General features: G+C 53.7%; 2 protein-coding genes across 7 annotated transcripts in view; both read left to right on the plus strand.

The window, feature by feature from the left end:
* Positions 1–644: 644 nt before the first annotated feature.
* Positions 645–3,644, plus strand: SFTPC (surfactant protein C). Of its 2 annotated transcripts, XM_055427179.1 has the most exons (6): positions 646–802; positions 1,533–1,691; positions 2,265–2,387; positions 2,630–2,740; positions 3,088–3,235; positions 3,438–3,644. In XM_055427179.1, the coding sequence occupies exons 1-5, from the start codon at positions 734–736 to the stop codon at positions 3,223–3,225; spliced, it is 600 nt and encodes a 199-aa protein (XP_055283154.1). In that variant the 5' UTR covers positions 646–733; the 3' UTR covers positions 3,226–3,235; positions 3,438–3,644. The 2 variants fall into 2 exon arrangements, with proteins under 2 accessions (XP_088694144.1, XP_055283154.1); XM_088838018.1 differs by lacking the exon at positions 2,265–2,387 and having other exon boundaries at positions 645–802.
* A 606-nt stretch (positions 3,645–4,250) lies between these two features.
* Positions 4,251–14,177, plus strand: part of BMP1 (bone morphogenetic protein 1) — a 47,353-nt gene continuing 37,426 nt past the window's right edge. For 2 of the 5 annotated variants that reach the window (XM_055427175.2, XM_088838017.1), the window contains exons 1-2: positions 4,254–4,642; positions 13,446–13,559. In XM_055427175.2, the coding sequence (XP_055283150.2) occupies positions 4,489–4,642; positions 13,446–13,559 (268 nt within the window). In that variant the 5' untranslated portion in view covers positions 4,254–4,488. Of the gene's footprint in view, positions 4,643–13,445; positions 13,560–14,177 lie in introns of all 5 variants that reach the window. The other 3 variants (XM_055427173.2, XM_055427174.2, XM_055427176.2) reach the window with 3 other exon arrangements.

Here is a 14,177-nt window from a genome sequence, read left to right on the forward strand (position 1 = left end):
GGTTTTTTTGTTTGTTTTTTACAAACAAGCCCATACAAAGAAAGAAAAACTGCTTGTTAGTAAGAATTTATAACTAGAAGGGACAGTTTTCAGAATTTGGGAAAGAATGACCAGGGGCATGTCTGAGGTTAGGTACAAGATGTGTGGGAGGAGGCAAAGCAGGTATACTTGAATTGAAAATCTGACACTCCCAGGGAATTGATGAACCACTTATGAAACCCTGCACTGATGCCAAAGCACCTCGTGCCTTTGGTACTGTCCCTGCAGGTCCACAAGATATCCCCTTCCTGGAGCTTAGGCTCCAGGGGCAATTTGGAGGCAATTCTTGGGGCAAATCTGTTGGAAAGTGTGGTGGACCCATTGGGTCTGGCCCTTGGTTGCCGAAGAGGTTCACTCTGGCAGAAGAACAGGAAAAGCCATAAGACGGCAGGGGCAGGTGCCAGCAAGAATGGCAGGCATGCCAGGAAGACACCCACAGTGAGAGGTGTAGATTTCTCAAGGGCAAGGTTGCTCAGCTCACCCAGCTTTGCTTTCCCTGGGGCCAAGAGGACTCACGCGCCAGGGCTAAGGGCCCTTAGGTGCTCTTGCAGCTGGCTTATCCGGCCCTTGGCTCTGAAGGGCCAGGAACAAACAGGCTTCAAAGCTGAGGGCTTGGTTGGCAGACAGGGGCTGGGTCTTTTACCTCTGTCCTGTGTCCATGCTGGCACATATAAGACCCTAGTCATACTCAGAGATGAGGAGGGAAGGTGTCTACAGCAAGATGGACGTGGGCAGCAAAGAGGTCTTGATGGAGAACCCGCCGGTGAGTCTGATCATGTGTACATGTATGTGTGTGTGTGTACGTGTGCAAGAGTGGATCTGTGTACGATGGGCTCTGCCTCCTCCAACCTCTCTGGGCCTGTTTCCTCACCCAAATTCATTCCCTCAACTAACGTAGGACTGTGCTAAATTAAGGCAGGGACACCAACCACTAAGACAGAGACTCTTGGAGTGGCAGACTCAGCAGCCACTAATTCCCATACAAGGGGCTGTGAGCCATCAAAGGGGTCAGTGGAAAAGACTGTAGAGGGCCCTGGGAAACAAGCCACTATGTGGAAGGTCACAGGAAGCTTTGCAGAGAAACTAACATTTGAGCTGGCTCCAGAGGAACAAGCGGAGTTCAACAGGTGGAGAAGGAGGAAGGCATTGCTGGAAGAAGGGATCATATGCCTAAAAGCATGGATTTGGAGGGGAACTGAGACGGGATGGGTGTGGCTGGGATGTCAGAGGTGTGGAGGAAACAGCAGGAGGTGAGACTGGTGAAACTGGCTCTCTTGGATCTGTTCAAGCTAGACCTCACTTCTAAGCATCTATGAGTTTCTTGGAATCCAGGCCACCCCCTCCAAGAAGCCTCTAACCTGCTCAGCCCTCTTCTGCACGTCCATGGCACTGGTTGTTCAGTCCCGGGAGAGTGGGAGGGTATCCCGGTTGTACAGGGAGAAGGGGCATCTTCATGACCTCACACCTGTCTCTCCGCCTGTCCCACATGTCAGGACTACTCAGCAATCCCCGGGGGCCGGCTCCGCATCCCCTGCTGTCCCGTGAATATCAAGCGCCTTCTCATCGTGGTCGTGGTTGTGGTCCTTGTCGTCGTGGTGATCGTAGGGGCCCTGCTCATGGGTCTCCACATGAGCCAGAAACATACGGAGATGGTGAATGGGCGTGGGATGGGGTGGGCAGTGGATACAGGGCAGGTCAGATAGAGGCCCTGGGATGGGGTGGGCAGAGAGCAAATTGCCCACAGGGAATGAGGGGAGGAGGCAAGTGACACCTCAGGGAAGGACAGAGGTGGAAACAGGGTGGCAAACTTGGCCTGGGCTTTTTCACCAGCCCCCACCCCACAGTTGGACAATCTGTTCCCTCCAGCGCCTGGTTTCCCCGGGCCTCTCTGAGCTCCCAGGGAAGAAAGCATTGCATTTGAGTAAAGAGGACTGGGGCTTCCCAGGTGGTGCTAGTGGTAAAGAACCCGCCTGCCAGTGCACGAGACATAAGAGATGTGGGTTCCGTCTCTTATGGGTCAGGAAGATCCCCTGGAGGAGGGCATGGCAACCCACTCCTGGAGAATCCCAGGACAGAGGAGCCTGGAGAGTTACAGTCCACGGGGTCTCAAAGAGTTGGACACGACTGAAGCGACTGAGCACAGCACAAAGGGAGCTGAGGGTGGGCATAGCTGCAGGGGTGAGTGGGGAAAGAGGAACGCCAGGCAGCACGATGCCCTCCTCCAGGTTCTAGAGATGAGCATCGCAGGCCCGGAAGCACAGCAACGCCTGGCCCTGAGCGAGCGTGTGGGAGCCACTGCCACTTTCTCCATTGGCTCCACTGGCACTGTGGTGTATGACTACCAGCGGGTGGGTATGCGCGGACCTCTTGACCCCAAGGCTAGGGAACCAGTGATAATTCTGTGCTAGGCCTCTTCAGCTGTGGCCTTCCTACAGGTTCATCTCTCCCCACCCCCAGCACTTTTGCTAAGCCCCAGATTCCAGTAAGACTCCTTCCAGTGCCCAGCCTAGAGGGGGATGGCCTAGGACCAGAGTTAGGAGTGAGCTAGGCAGTGCCTTACTAACTGACCCTCGTATGTTCCCGTGTCCAGCTCCTGATTGCCTACAAGCCAGCCCCTGGAACCTGCTGCTACATCATGAAGATGACTCCGCAGAGCATCCCAAGTCTCGAGGCTCTCACTAGAAAATTGCAGAACTTCCAGGTGGGTGTATGGGCAAGAGGGAGTGGGTTGGCTTTTCCCAGGGCTGCTGGAAGGAGCATTTTAGATGATGATTTTGTCACCTGTAAAACGCTGCTCCTCATGGACTGCCAGGTGAATGTCCTCCCTGGATCCCCTGCACCGAACCTTTCCTAGCCAAGTTCCCTATCCCCGCCCCACAGCCAAGCTGCTGGCATTAGCTGAGCCCACACACACCCTGGGGGCTCTGCCTCTAGCACAACACCTTCTTTACACAGAGAGACTGCCTGGCAAACCTGAAGTCCCACGATAAGGACCACAGGTGAGACAGAAACTCAGTTCCCAGGCTCCAAACCAGATGCTTTTTCCAGGCCAAGCCCTCAGTGCCTTCCTCGAAGCTGGGCCAGGAGCAGGGCCGTGATGCTGGCTCAGCATTCTCTGGGGACCTGGCCTTCCTGGGCAGGACCGTGAGCACTCTGTGTGGCGAGGTGCCCCTGTACTACATCTAGGACTGGTCAGGTGAGCAGGTGTGACCTCCAGGGCACGGGAACAGATGCAGCCCTGGAGGGTTTAGGCCTCCTCTTCATGTCAGCTGACCAGGCACTGGGGGACCCAACAAGATGGGGTCACCTACAGAGGTCCGGGAGGGAAGGTTCACAAACAGCCCCTCGAGTCCTTCTTCCTCACATAATAAACAGTGCTTCTTTCCTTTGCTTCCCAGGGACTCAGGAAGCCCCAAAGGGACAGCGAAGATCCAGGAGCAAAGGGTCTTGAGCAGACTGGCAGGAAGCGGATCCTACCGACACCACTGGGACTGGCCCTGGAGAAATGGGAGCTGTAGGGAGAGGTGGGCAGAGGAGAAGCAGCTCCTAGGGCCCAAGGGGGGTTCCTACCACCAAAGATTAAAGCATCCTGATTGCAAAACGAATGGTGTACCTCGTCTGTCCTCTCACAGCCCCGCTCTTGGTGGGGACCGGCTAGGGGAAGGCTAGAGCCTTGGGGGCGCCAAGCCGGCTTTCCCGTTCTCCCCCCGATCCCAGGGGGAGGACACTGGGGAGCAATCCGCGGGCTCCAGGCGCCCTCCAGTGGCGTCTCCCGAGGGAGGGAGCGAGACGGAGACGGCGAGAGACCGAAGGACCGAACTAGAGGGACAGGGACCGAGATGGGCGAAAGCGAGGGTCCGAGAACCGGAGCGCGCGAGAGCCGCAGGCGGGGAAGCGCAGTCCGAGACGAGGGGGGCCAGAGCGGGGCGGAGGCTGCACGATCGACCCGACGGCGTGTCCGGGGGCCCAGGACGGGGCTCGGGCCGGACACCCCAGGGACCGGCGCCCCTTCCCCGGCCCCGCCGCCTCGCGCCCCGCGCCGCCCGAGCCCCCTCCGGGCCGGCCGGCTCCGTGCTCTCCCTGCCTCCGGCTGGCGTGCGTCCCGGCCCGGCCGATCTCCGTCCCGGCCCCGAGGGGGGCCGAGCTCCCGGCGAAAACCCGCCCTCCAGCGAGCTCATTTCCCTAAAGAGGGGGAGCAGGAGGGAGGGAGAGAAGGAAAGAGACGGAAAGAAGGGAAGGGAGAGCGGAGAAGCCGGGCCGGAGAGGGGGCGGGAGACAGGAAGGAGGGAGGGCGAGCAGAGGGAAGGGGAAGAGGTAGGCAGAGCGCGGGGGGAGAGCGGGCGGCCGGGAGCGCCCTCCCCTCGCCGCCAGTGCTCCGCTTCCCCTCTCGCCCGCTCCCGCGTCCGGGCGCGACCCGCCGCCGCTGCCGCCGCCGCCGCGCCCGCCAGCATGCCCGGCGTGGCCCGCCCGCCGCTGCCGCTGCTGCTCTGGCTGCTGCTGCTCGCGCGCCCGGGCCGACCGCTCGACTTGGCCGATTACACCTATGACCTGGGGGAGGAGGACGACGCAGAGCCCCTCAACTACAAAGACCCCTGCAAGGCGGGTAGGTGCCCCCCATCCCGCCGGCCGGTCCCCGGGGCGCCAGAGCCGGGCGCGGGCGGCCCGGGGCCCGGAGGGAGGCGCCGGCTGCTTGAGGGTTCGGGGGAGGACAGTCCGGTGTGGGAAGCCGGGAGCTGCCTGGTTGGCAATGCAGTGGGGAACAAAAGAAAGAGGGAGAGAGTGGGGGGGAAGTTTGGGGGAACCGTAGGGACTGAAGTTTTGCTGCGATTGGTGTGCGCTGCCCAGTGTCTGCCTCTGGTGTGACCCCAGGAGGGTTCCTCCCGGAATACCGGGAGGAAACCTGTGGCCAAGGAGGCTTTTCCTTCTACTGGAAACTTTTCCGGCCAAACTCCTGTGTGTGTGTGTGTGTGTGTGTGTGTGTGTGCACGCAGTTTTCCCTTCTGCCAGATCCGGGGCTCCAGCACATTGGTGTTTTCCATCCTGTCTGTCTGGGCTGCTCTAGGGGTTGCACATCTGTCCGGCTGGGTTCAGGGAGGCCTCAGTCTCCAAGCAGGTCTCCTGAGACACCCCCCCTCCCCCGACCCAACCCAAGTGGAAGAAAGTTTTTTTCAAGGGATCCTCTGAGATCATGCCCCCTGGGGATCCCATTTCCCCACCAGCAGCAGCAGTTTACTGAGACCTCAGAGACAGCTGTCAAAAGTCAGAGAAGCCAGCTCAGGACTGGGACTGACTTCTGTCCCTGTGTGCCAGAGGCCCCTGCCAAGGCCAAGTGGTGGTGGAAGCGGGTAAAAACAGAACTCAGATACTGTATATCAGCTCTCTCCATCCTGCAGACACTGGAGGTTAATTAGCCCAGGTCAGGGCCCCGGAGGGTGTATGTGTGTGTGTGTTCTTTGTCCATGAAGACCTGGTGTAACCCCTTCACTCCTGCTGGGCCCAGAGGGATTCCCCCTGCCCCCTCTACCAGAGTGACCAGATGGTCTTGCACTCCAGCTGTTTGCCTGATCGGATGACCCTGAACAGGCTGCCATGGACAAGAGAACACACAGGGCATAAGATATCAGAACCTTTCCTCGACTTCCGGCCTCTGATTTCAGACTGTCTCCAAATAGCCAGGGTCAAGGGAATGACTCGGGGTGCTTGGAATTCTAGACATACCTGTGGGTGGCACGGGGGACTGGGGGTCAGGTTGCTCTGGTTCTTACCCAGGGGATCCCTCTTTGGGTGATGGAGCAGAGCGAACTGCAAGCGTAAGGGACCTTCCAGTGGGAGGAGGAGAAGCCAAAGCCTCAGCCCTTCCTCCTCCACCCCTGCTGGGCTGTGAGCAAACCAGACGTTAGCCTCCATCTTTCTCACTGGGCTTGGGGTGGACATAAGCCTAAGTGGCCAGAGTGTGGGCTTTGAAGGCAGGCAGACATAGCTCTCAATCCTGGACCCACAACTCATTAGCTGTAGGATCTTGGGAACAGTAATTATCATCTCTGGACTTTGCTTTTCTCACCTGTAAAATGGAACTGATAATACGTTTCTCCGTAGAGTTGGTGGTAAAGATTAAATGTGAGAACACAGATAAAATGCACATCAGAGCTTAACACTCAGGAAGCCCTAAATAAACGCTGGTGGCTTACCCCCTGTTTTCTGTGCCTCACACACTTACTTCATTTTTTTTCCTGAGAAAATAGGCTTGGCTTTCAGGAAAAGAGAACAGCTTCCTAACCCCGTCCTGTGTCATTTATTCGTTCAACTGGCCTGCATTTGGGCTTCCCCGGTGTCTCAGACAGTAAAGAATCCGCCTGCAGTGCAGGAGACCTGAGCTCAATCCCTGGGTGGGGAAGATCCCCTGGAGATGGGAATGGCTACCCCTCCAGTATTCTTGCCTGGAGAATTCCATTCCAGAAAGGCCATGGGCTTGATGTTGTGAGAGACAGAATTATAAGCCAGGCTCCCTGCCCTCAGAGAGCTTACAATCCAAAGGGGGCACAAGACACCTGTGGATGAACCAGCTACACCAGGATGTCTTACATGCCACCTTGGAGGGAAAGCCCTTAAAGACTCAAGGAACCTCTTGCCCCATGGTAGTGGTGCTGGCAGAGAAACAGTGATCGCAGCATGCCGGGAAGGTTTGGGAGATCTTCATGGAGAAAGAGAGTTGGACAAGGCCTTAAAGAATAGGAAGGAAGCCAGGCTGATGTATTTCACTACCAGTTGGAAATTGGAGCGATTTTTTGGAGCAGCGGAGGTTCAGGGCTCCATCCCAGTCTCAGATTTCATGCTGGCTGGGTGGGGCTAGCTGAGTTGGAACTTCAAACGAGGGCTTTGGAGCAAGTTCTCCAGTAGGGTGAAGTGAGGCTTGTGGGGAGCTGGGCCAGGCCTAGGGGTGGCCAGGAGAGCCTGACAAGGCCAAGACTTGGGGTCAGAGCAGGCTTCCCTTCTTAGTGTGACTGGTACAGCTCTTCCTCCCTCCTGCCTGACTCCTAAGACCCCATATCAGCACCCTCGGGCCTCAGGTCCCCAGATTCTTTCCTCTCTTTGTGTTAACTTCTCCTGCCTGCCGTCACCTCTTGCCCCAGCTGAGCCCTGACCTCCAGATGCTGGTGGCAGATGGTGTCTGTCTTGACTTCCTTTGAATGCACCTGGCTATACCTGCTTGATGCTCTCCAGCTCTCCTCTCTTCCTTCTTCTTCTGACTGTCAGAGTTACAGTTTCTGTTGGCAGTAAGGACAGAATTAAGACCCTTAAGACCCTGGAGAGGTTCTGGCAAGACCAGAGCAAAGGGCAGGAAGCCAAAATAGCCTGTGTGTGCTCAGAGCTGTTTCCACCAAGCCCTCGTTTTCTCTCCCAGGGAGATTGCGACTCAGCCCTCATTTTTTGTACGCTGGGATGCCAAACCATCAAGGAAATCGTTTCCCAAGATTCCCAGTTCCTTCTGGCTGCCCCAGATGACTCAGGGCTCTGGGGGAGACCATAGAGGCAAAAATTGGGACGCAGCTGCTCCATTCAGCAGAGAAGGCTGCAGGGATGCTCCTGAACCAGCAAGGACCTTAATTCTGCCTCAGTTGGCAACTCAGAGATATGCTATGGGGAGACCAGGTGGTCTAGTAGCTCACCATCCTTATCCCAGGGGCTTTGTAACCCAGATTTGGACTTCACAGGGCCTTGGAGGAGTAGATTATAGGCTCTGGAGGTTGAGAAGCAATTCCTTCTCCTGCCAGACCACTTTCCCCCTCCAGACACGCTGCGTGAGTCACCCACCCACCTATATCCCTGCTCCATGAGTCACCTTCTCTTTTCGGTGCCCCAAGGGAGGAGGAAAAGTCTTATAATCTCCCTGGACTCGGGATGAACGGGGAAACAATGGCACTCCCCTGGAAGAAGAAGCTCTCAGAAATTCTAGTTTCTCCAGGGATTTTGGGAGAAGATATTGGGGGAGGAGGGGACGTAGTAGAGGACCACTAAAGACCTCCTAAGGATAGCCAAGGGATTCAGCTACTCTCCCTTCCTCCTCTCCTCTCTCCATTTCTAAAGGCGCCCCTCTCCTTCAATGAGGGGGTGTAGCCTGTGAAATGGGGTGTGCACATACAGTTCTTTGTGTATTTGAAAACACTGGGACTTGCACAGGGAAGCAGTTAGTGTGTTTTTACACGTCTGTGGGTGTGTCCCTGCTTTGTGAGCAAATCTTTTCAACTCTGCGTGTGGGTACTCCTGAGTACATGTGTATGTGCAAATATGCCCCTGTGTGTAAATGTATGCCTGTGATTAAGTACGTACAAACACTTGCAGGGGGGCTTCCCCGGGGGCATTAGTGGTAAAGAATCTGTCTGCAGTGCAGGAGACCTGGGTTTGATCCCTGGGTTGGGAAGATCCCCCAGAGGAGGGAATGTCTACCCACGCCAGTATTCTTGCCTGGGAAAATTCCATGGACAGAGGAGCCTGGTGGGCTACTATCCATGGCACCACAAAGAGTCAGACATGACTGAGTGACTAAACACACACACAAACACTTGCAGGAGCTTAAGCATGTCTTCCCCAGCTAGAAGCTTGCTAGAAGCCTGCATTTGTGTGATGGGTGGGACCTGTATAGGACGCCTGGTACACATGGCTCTGTATCACACCAGCCAGGCTCCTCTCCGTCATTCCAAAAGGGGAGGTGACTCTGTGGAGTCCCAAGGCCAACTGAAGGATGTGCTCAAAGGATGCAGCTTGATGCATCTCCTGCTTGAGGTGGGGGAACTGGCTGTGGAGCATTCATAAATGCCCCTGGCTGATTTATAGCCTGAAAACAAAACGTTTGATTCCATGTTGAAAACAACTGCTACTCTGACCTTGACCCTTCCTTCTGGGTGAGGAGGGGCTTCCTGGACTCTCCAGAATCCAGTTTCCCTAACTGCCCTGGAGGGCATTGCACATGGTCAGGGCCTTCAGCTCCTGGCCATAAGGCTGTCCTGCCCACCCCCTCAACCCTTCCCACTCGGTTCCCACGCATTCTTCAGTCATGACATTCACGCCACTGGGCGCTGCTGACAGTGAGTGCTCCACTTCTAGATTAGCCCAGGGCTGCTAGCCTAGCCCAGGACTGGTCCTGCCTTCTGCTCACCTAGCCCTCCACACTGCCTTGCTCCCGCAGGCCAGCACAGTTCTTTGGCCTCTGTACTTGGAATTAAAGGTTCTGCTTCTCAGGGGCTTCACTGAGCCCAGAGTCCTGTGTGGGTGAAAACTGTATGGCCTTGAAAGTAGAGAGCTGACCTTGAGACCATGGGGCTATTATTGGGGTGATATTCAGTCAGTTCAGTTCAGTCGCTCAGTCGTGTCCGACTCTCCGTGACCCCATGAATCACAGCACGCCAGGCCTCCCTGTCCATCACCAACTCCCGGAGTTCACTCAAACTCATGTCCATAGAGTCGGTGATGCCATCCAGCCATCTCATTCTCCGTCGTCCCCTTCTCCTCCTGCCCCCAACCCCTCCCAGCATCAGAGTCTTTTCCAGTGAGTCACCTCATCGCATGAGGTATCCAAAGTATTGGAGTTTCAGCTTTAGCATCAGTCCTTCCAATGAACACCCAGGATTGATCTCCTTTAGAATGGACTGGTTGGATCTCCTTGCAGTCCAAGGGACTCTCAAGAGTCTTCTCCAGCACCACAGTTCAAAAGCATCAATTCTTCAGCACTCAGCTTTCTTCACAGTCCAACTCTCACACCCGTACACGACCACGGGAAAAACCATAGCCTTGACTACACGGACCTTTGTTGGCAAAGTAATGTCTCTGCTTTTTAATATGCTATCTAGGTTGGTTATAACTTTCCTTCCAAGGAGCAGGCATCTTTTAATTTCATGGCTGCAATCAGCATCTGCAGTGATTTTGATAACAGTGCCATTTAGTGGGTGCTTACTATGCTCCATGCTTTGTGCTGGATGCTCTATTTACATGCTTTATTTTGTGCAATTATCCTGGGAGATAGATATTAGCTCCTTTTTTATGTAGGGAAAATTGAGATTTAGAAGAGTTTTGTGACTTGTCAGTGAGAAGTAGTCACTCAGATTCAAAGCAAATCTGACTCCAAAGACCTTGTTCTTTGCTGCTGTGTCCAAAGATGAGTTTAAATATCCAGTCACATTGTATCCTTGTGATGCCTCCAGGTATGGCTGTGTGAGCCTGGGGATACAGTGTCTATGTAGGGGTGCAAAGAGAGCAGAGGTGTAGGGGCATTCATGTGGCACTGGGTGCCTGTAAACTTTAGCACATAGGACCTGCCACCACCTCCGTGGGGTGTATCTCCCATCCCATGTCCTTGCTTAGACCACAGCTGAGAAGCACCTTGTATTGCTGTCCCATCAGTTGCTGAGCTAAGGCCACCAAGGGTGATGTTTTCAGTAAGAAAATCTTTCCCATGTGGAGGAAGAAATTCTGGGCCACTTAACCAGTTGGTGACCTTGGCCAAGTCGTTTCCCATCTCACATTCAAGTATTCTGATCTCTCAAGTCAGGGCTGGCGTGAGCGTGTGTGCTAAGTCACTTCAGTCGTGTCCGACTCTTTGCAACCCCATGGACTGTAGCCTGCCAGGCTACTCTATCCATGGGAATCTCCAGGCAAGAATACTGAAGTGGGTTGCCATGCCCTCCTTCATGGGATCTTCCCAACCCAGGAGTCGAACCTGGCTCTTGCATTGGAGGCAGATTCTTTACCACTGAGCCACCGGGGAAAGCCCACTAAAGTCAGGGAGAAGGGCTCAAATCTAACCACTAGGTTATTTCTCCAAGAGTTTGTAATGGGATGCTCCTTGGCAAGTGTATGGCTGGAGTTTGGCTTATTGGGAATATCCCTGGTGGGCCAGGATTAATGAATTCATTAATATGAGAGCACTTCATCAACAGGAAAGCACCAGGCAAATTTCAACAGATATTTCCATAAGGTGTCATTATTGCTACTATTACTGGCTTAAAGGGTTTGGAACTTGCAGTTGGTTTGTGTGTGTTGGAGCTTCTGCATGTGTGTTTTAGGACTGTCTGTGATGTGTATATTTTTTGGATGTATGTTTCTCAATGAGTATTTTTGTGTATACGTATTTAGAATATGGGGCTTCCCTGGTGGCTCATTAGAAAAGAATCTGCCTGCCAATGCAGGAGGTGGGAGTTTGATCCCTGGGTTGGGAAGATCCCCTGGAGAAGGAAATGGCAACCCACGTCAGTATTCTTGCCTGGGAAATCACATGGACAGAGGAGCCTGGTGGACTGCAGTCCATGGGGTCGCAAATGAGTCAGACATGACTTAGCAACTAAACAAACAATTTAGAATGTGGGTTCTACAAGTTGACAAATTCAAGTACAGTGAGCACTGGACTGGGAATTGGGAGGCCTGAGGCATAAATCCAGACTTGTTATGACTAGCAGCATGATCTTGCCTGGAGAATCCCAGGGACAGCAGAGCCTGGTCGGCCGCCATCTATGGGGTCGCACAGAGTCGGATACGACTGAAGCGACTTAGCAGCAGCAGCAGCATGATCTCCATTAAATCATCACCCTTCTGGGCCTCAGTTTCCGCATCTGTAAAATGGGACACTGGCCTGGACAACTGCTAAAGTCATTCCACATTCTGCACATCCAGCTCCAGGTCACACCTGTTGAAGAGTGTCTGTTGGCACATGTTTGCAAGCCCGAAGTATGTCAGCATGACACTTCACTTGAACAAATGTATATCAAGTGCCTCCCACCACCAGAAGGGGTGGTGTGGGTGCTGCTTGTGTGTGCAGGAATGTCTCTGTGACTTTTGTAGCTCTGTTTTGGATGGCACAGGTGTGGATGTTACTGTGAGTCTGGCGGAGCACTGACTCCTGTGTATGATGCTGTGGTGATGACTAGGAGTGTGTGTGTGTGTGTCCACCCAGTAGGCCAGCTGGTGAGAAAAAACCTGTGTGCAAGGCCTCAAGGTTAGAACAGTTTGTGTAACACTCCCTGCCAGGCCTCTGTAGCACTGGGGATGAGAAGCAGATGTCGCTGTGGGTGGATCTGCGTGAGGCTGCTCTCTGCTCCACCTCCTGCCTCCCCCACAGCAGCCCAGCATGAAGCTTGCGTCTGAGCACCTTCCAGAGCACTTTCCAAAGGGCTAAGCTCCCCCTGTATTTCTCAGAAAGCAGACTGTTCAGTCCATCTCTCTAGAAACCTCATGAAAAGATGTTCAGCATCACTCATTATTAGAGAAACACAAATCAAAACCACAATGAGGTGTCATCTCACTCCAATCAGCATGGCCATCATCAAAAAGTCTACAAGCAATAAATGCTGGAGAGGGTGTGAAGAAAAGGGAACCCTCTACACTGTTGGTGGGAATGCATGCTGGTACTGCCACTATGGAGAACAGTGTGGAGATTCCTTAAAAATAAGCTGGGAATAGAACTGCCATATGACCCAGCAATCCCACTGCTGAGTATATACCCCTCAGGGAACCTCTCCCCACAGCACCACAAATCAAACCGCCTTGGGGTGGGGGACTCTTTTCCCCCAGATCTTTCTCCCTCCTCAGAGGGGACTCTGAGACTCAACCGGAATCACTGTTAAACCTTTTCCTCCAAGCCCATCAGGTGTCCTGACTTCCCTACCACAATTTCCTGCTCTCATTTTTATTCATAGGGTACCCCTCAGTGTAATTGAAATGGCAATTGTTAATCGAATTCCATATGCCCCGGCACTATGCCAAGGTTATGGACCCCCAAAGTAGACACTCTGTTCTCTTAACGCCTTTGATTTTGTTGGTAATACCCATCCCTTCCTGGATTTCTCTAGCTCTGTTTTTGTTTACTTGTATATCTTTGAAGGTCAGTTTCCTGCAAGCGAGTGGGGACCACTTCTGTCTTGCTAATCACTAGAGTAGCACCTGGCCCACAGTAGGTGCTTACTGTGTGCTCAGACTCTTTGTGACCCCATGGACTATAGCCTACCAGGCTCCTTTGCCCATGGGATTCTCCAGGCAAAAATATTGGAGTGGGTTGCCATTTCCTCCTCCAGGGGGTTTTCCTGACCCAGGGATCCAACCCCCATCTACATCTCCTGCTTCGCAGGTGGATTCTTTACTGTTGAGACATTACTAGGCATTTGCTAAAGAATGATGGAATACATGAAATGACCCTGTCTTTGAGGAGTGTGGTGGGGCTGAGCATCAGCTTTGATGAGATTTCAACTGAAAAATGAGCTTGAGTTTCCCAGAATATCCTCAAAGCTGGCCCTCCACTACTCTTCTTCCTTAGAAGGCATTTGAGGATTACAGTTGCAGTGAGGGCCAGGGGCGGTGGCCACGGGGTCAGGCTGTCAGTGCTGCACAGGGGGACTGACTGTCCTTGCCTCTTCTCTCTCCAGCTGCCTTCCTTGGGGACATCGCCCTGGATGAGGAGGACTTGAGGGCCTTCCAAGTGCAGCAGGCTGCGGATCTCAGACAGCGTGCAACCCGCAGGTCTTCCATCAAAGCTGCAGGTACACTTGGTACAGGCCAGCCCTCCTCTGTCCCAGAAACAGGTTCCAGAATTGGAGAAACAGGGAACCCCTCTGTTCTCAGCCAGACCCTCCCAGGACAGAAGTGGTGAGCTTGAATCCAGCATAAGGGCTTGTCTTCTCCTAGTGTATCTTTATCCCTTCCCCAGCACAGTGGCAAGTGTAGACATACCCAGAGGCTAAGCACCCATGTTGTTATTGCTTGCAGTTTATGAAGTACTTTCAAAACCATTATCAAACTTGACTGTCCCCAACCACCTTCAGAGGTAGGTCAGGACAACTCCCACTTTACAGACACAGATCTTCCTCACCTTATGACTGGGCTGAAAGTGTGAAAAAGTCAAAGTGTTAGTTGCTTAGTCCTGTCCAACTCTGCGACCCTATGGACTGCAGCCCTGCCAGGCTCTTCTGTCCATGGAATTCTCCAGGCAAGAATACTTGAGTAGGTAGACATTCCATCCTCTAGGGGATCTTCCTGACCCAGGGATCGAACCTGAGTCTCCTGCATTGCTGGCAGATTCTTTACTATATGAGCCAAGATGGGGTATATCCTGATAAACCCATCATAAATTGAAAATAGCTGAAGTTGAAAATGCTTTT

Source organism: Moschus berezovskii, chromosome 7, assembly GCF_049115385.1.
Source record: "Moschus berezovskii isolate FMDL1 chromosome 7, NW_MosBer_1.0, whole genome shotgun sequence".
NCBI classification, from domain to species: Eukaryota; Metazoa; Chordata; class Mammalia; order Artiodactyla; family Moschidae; genus Moschus; species Moschus berezovskii.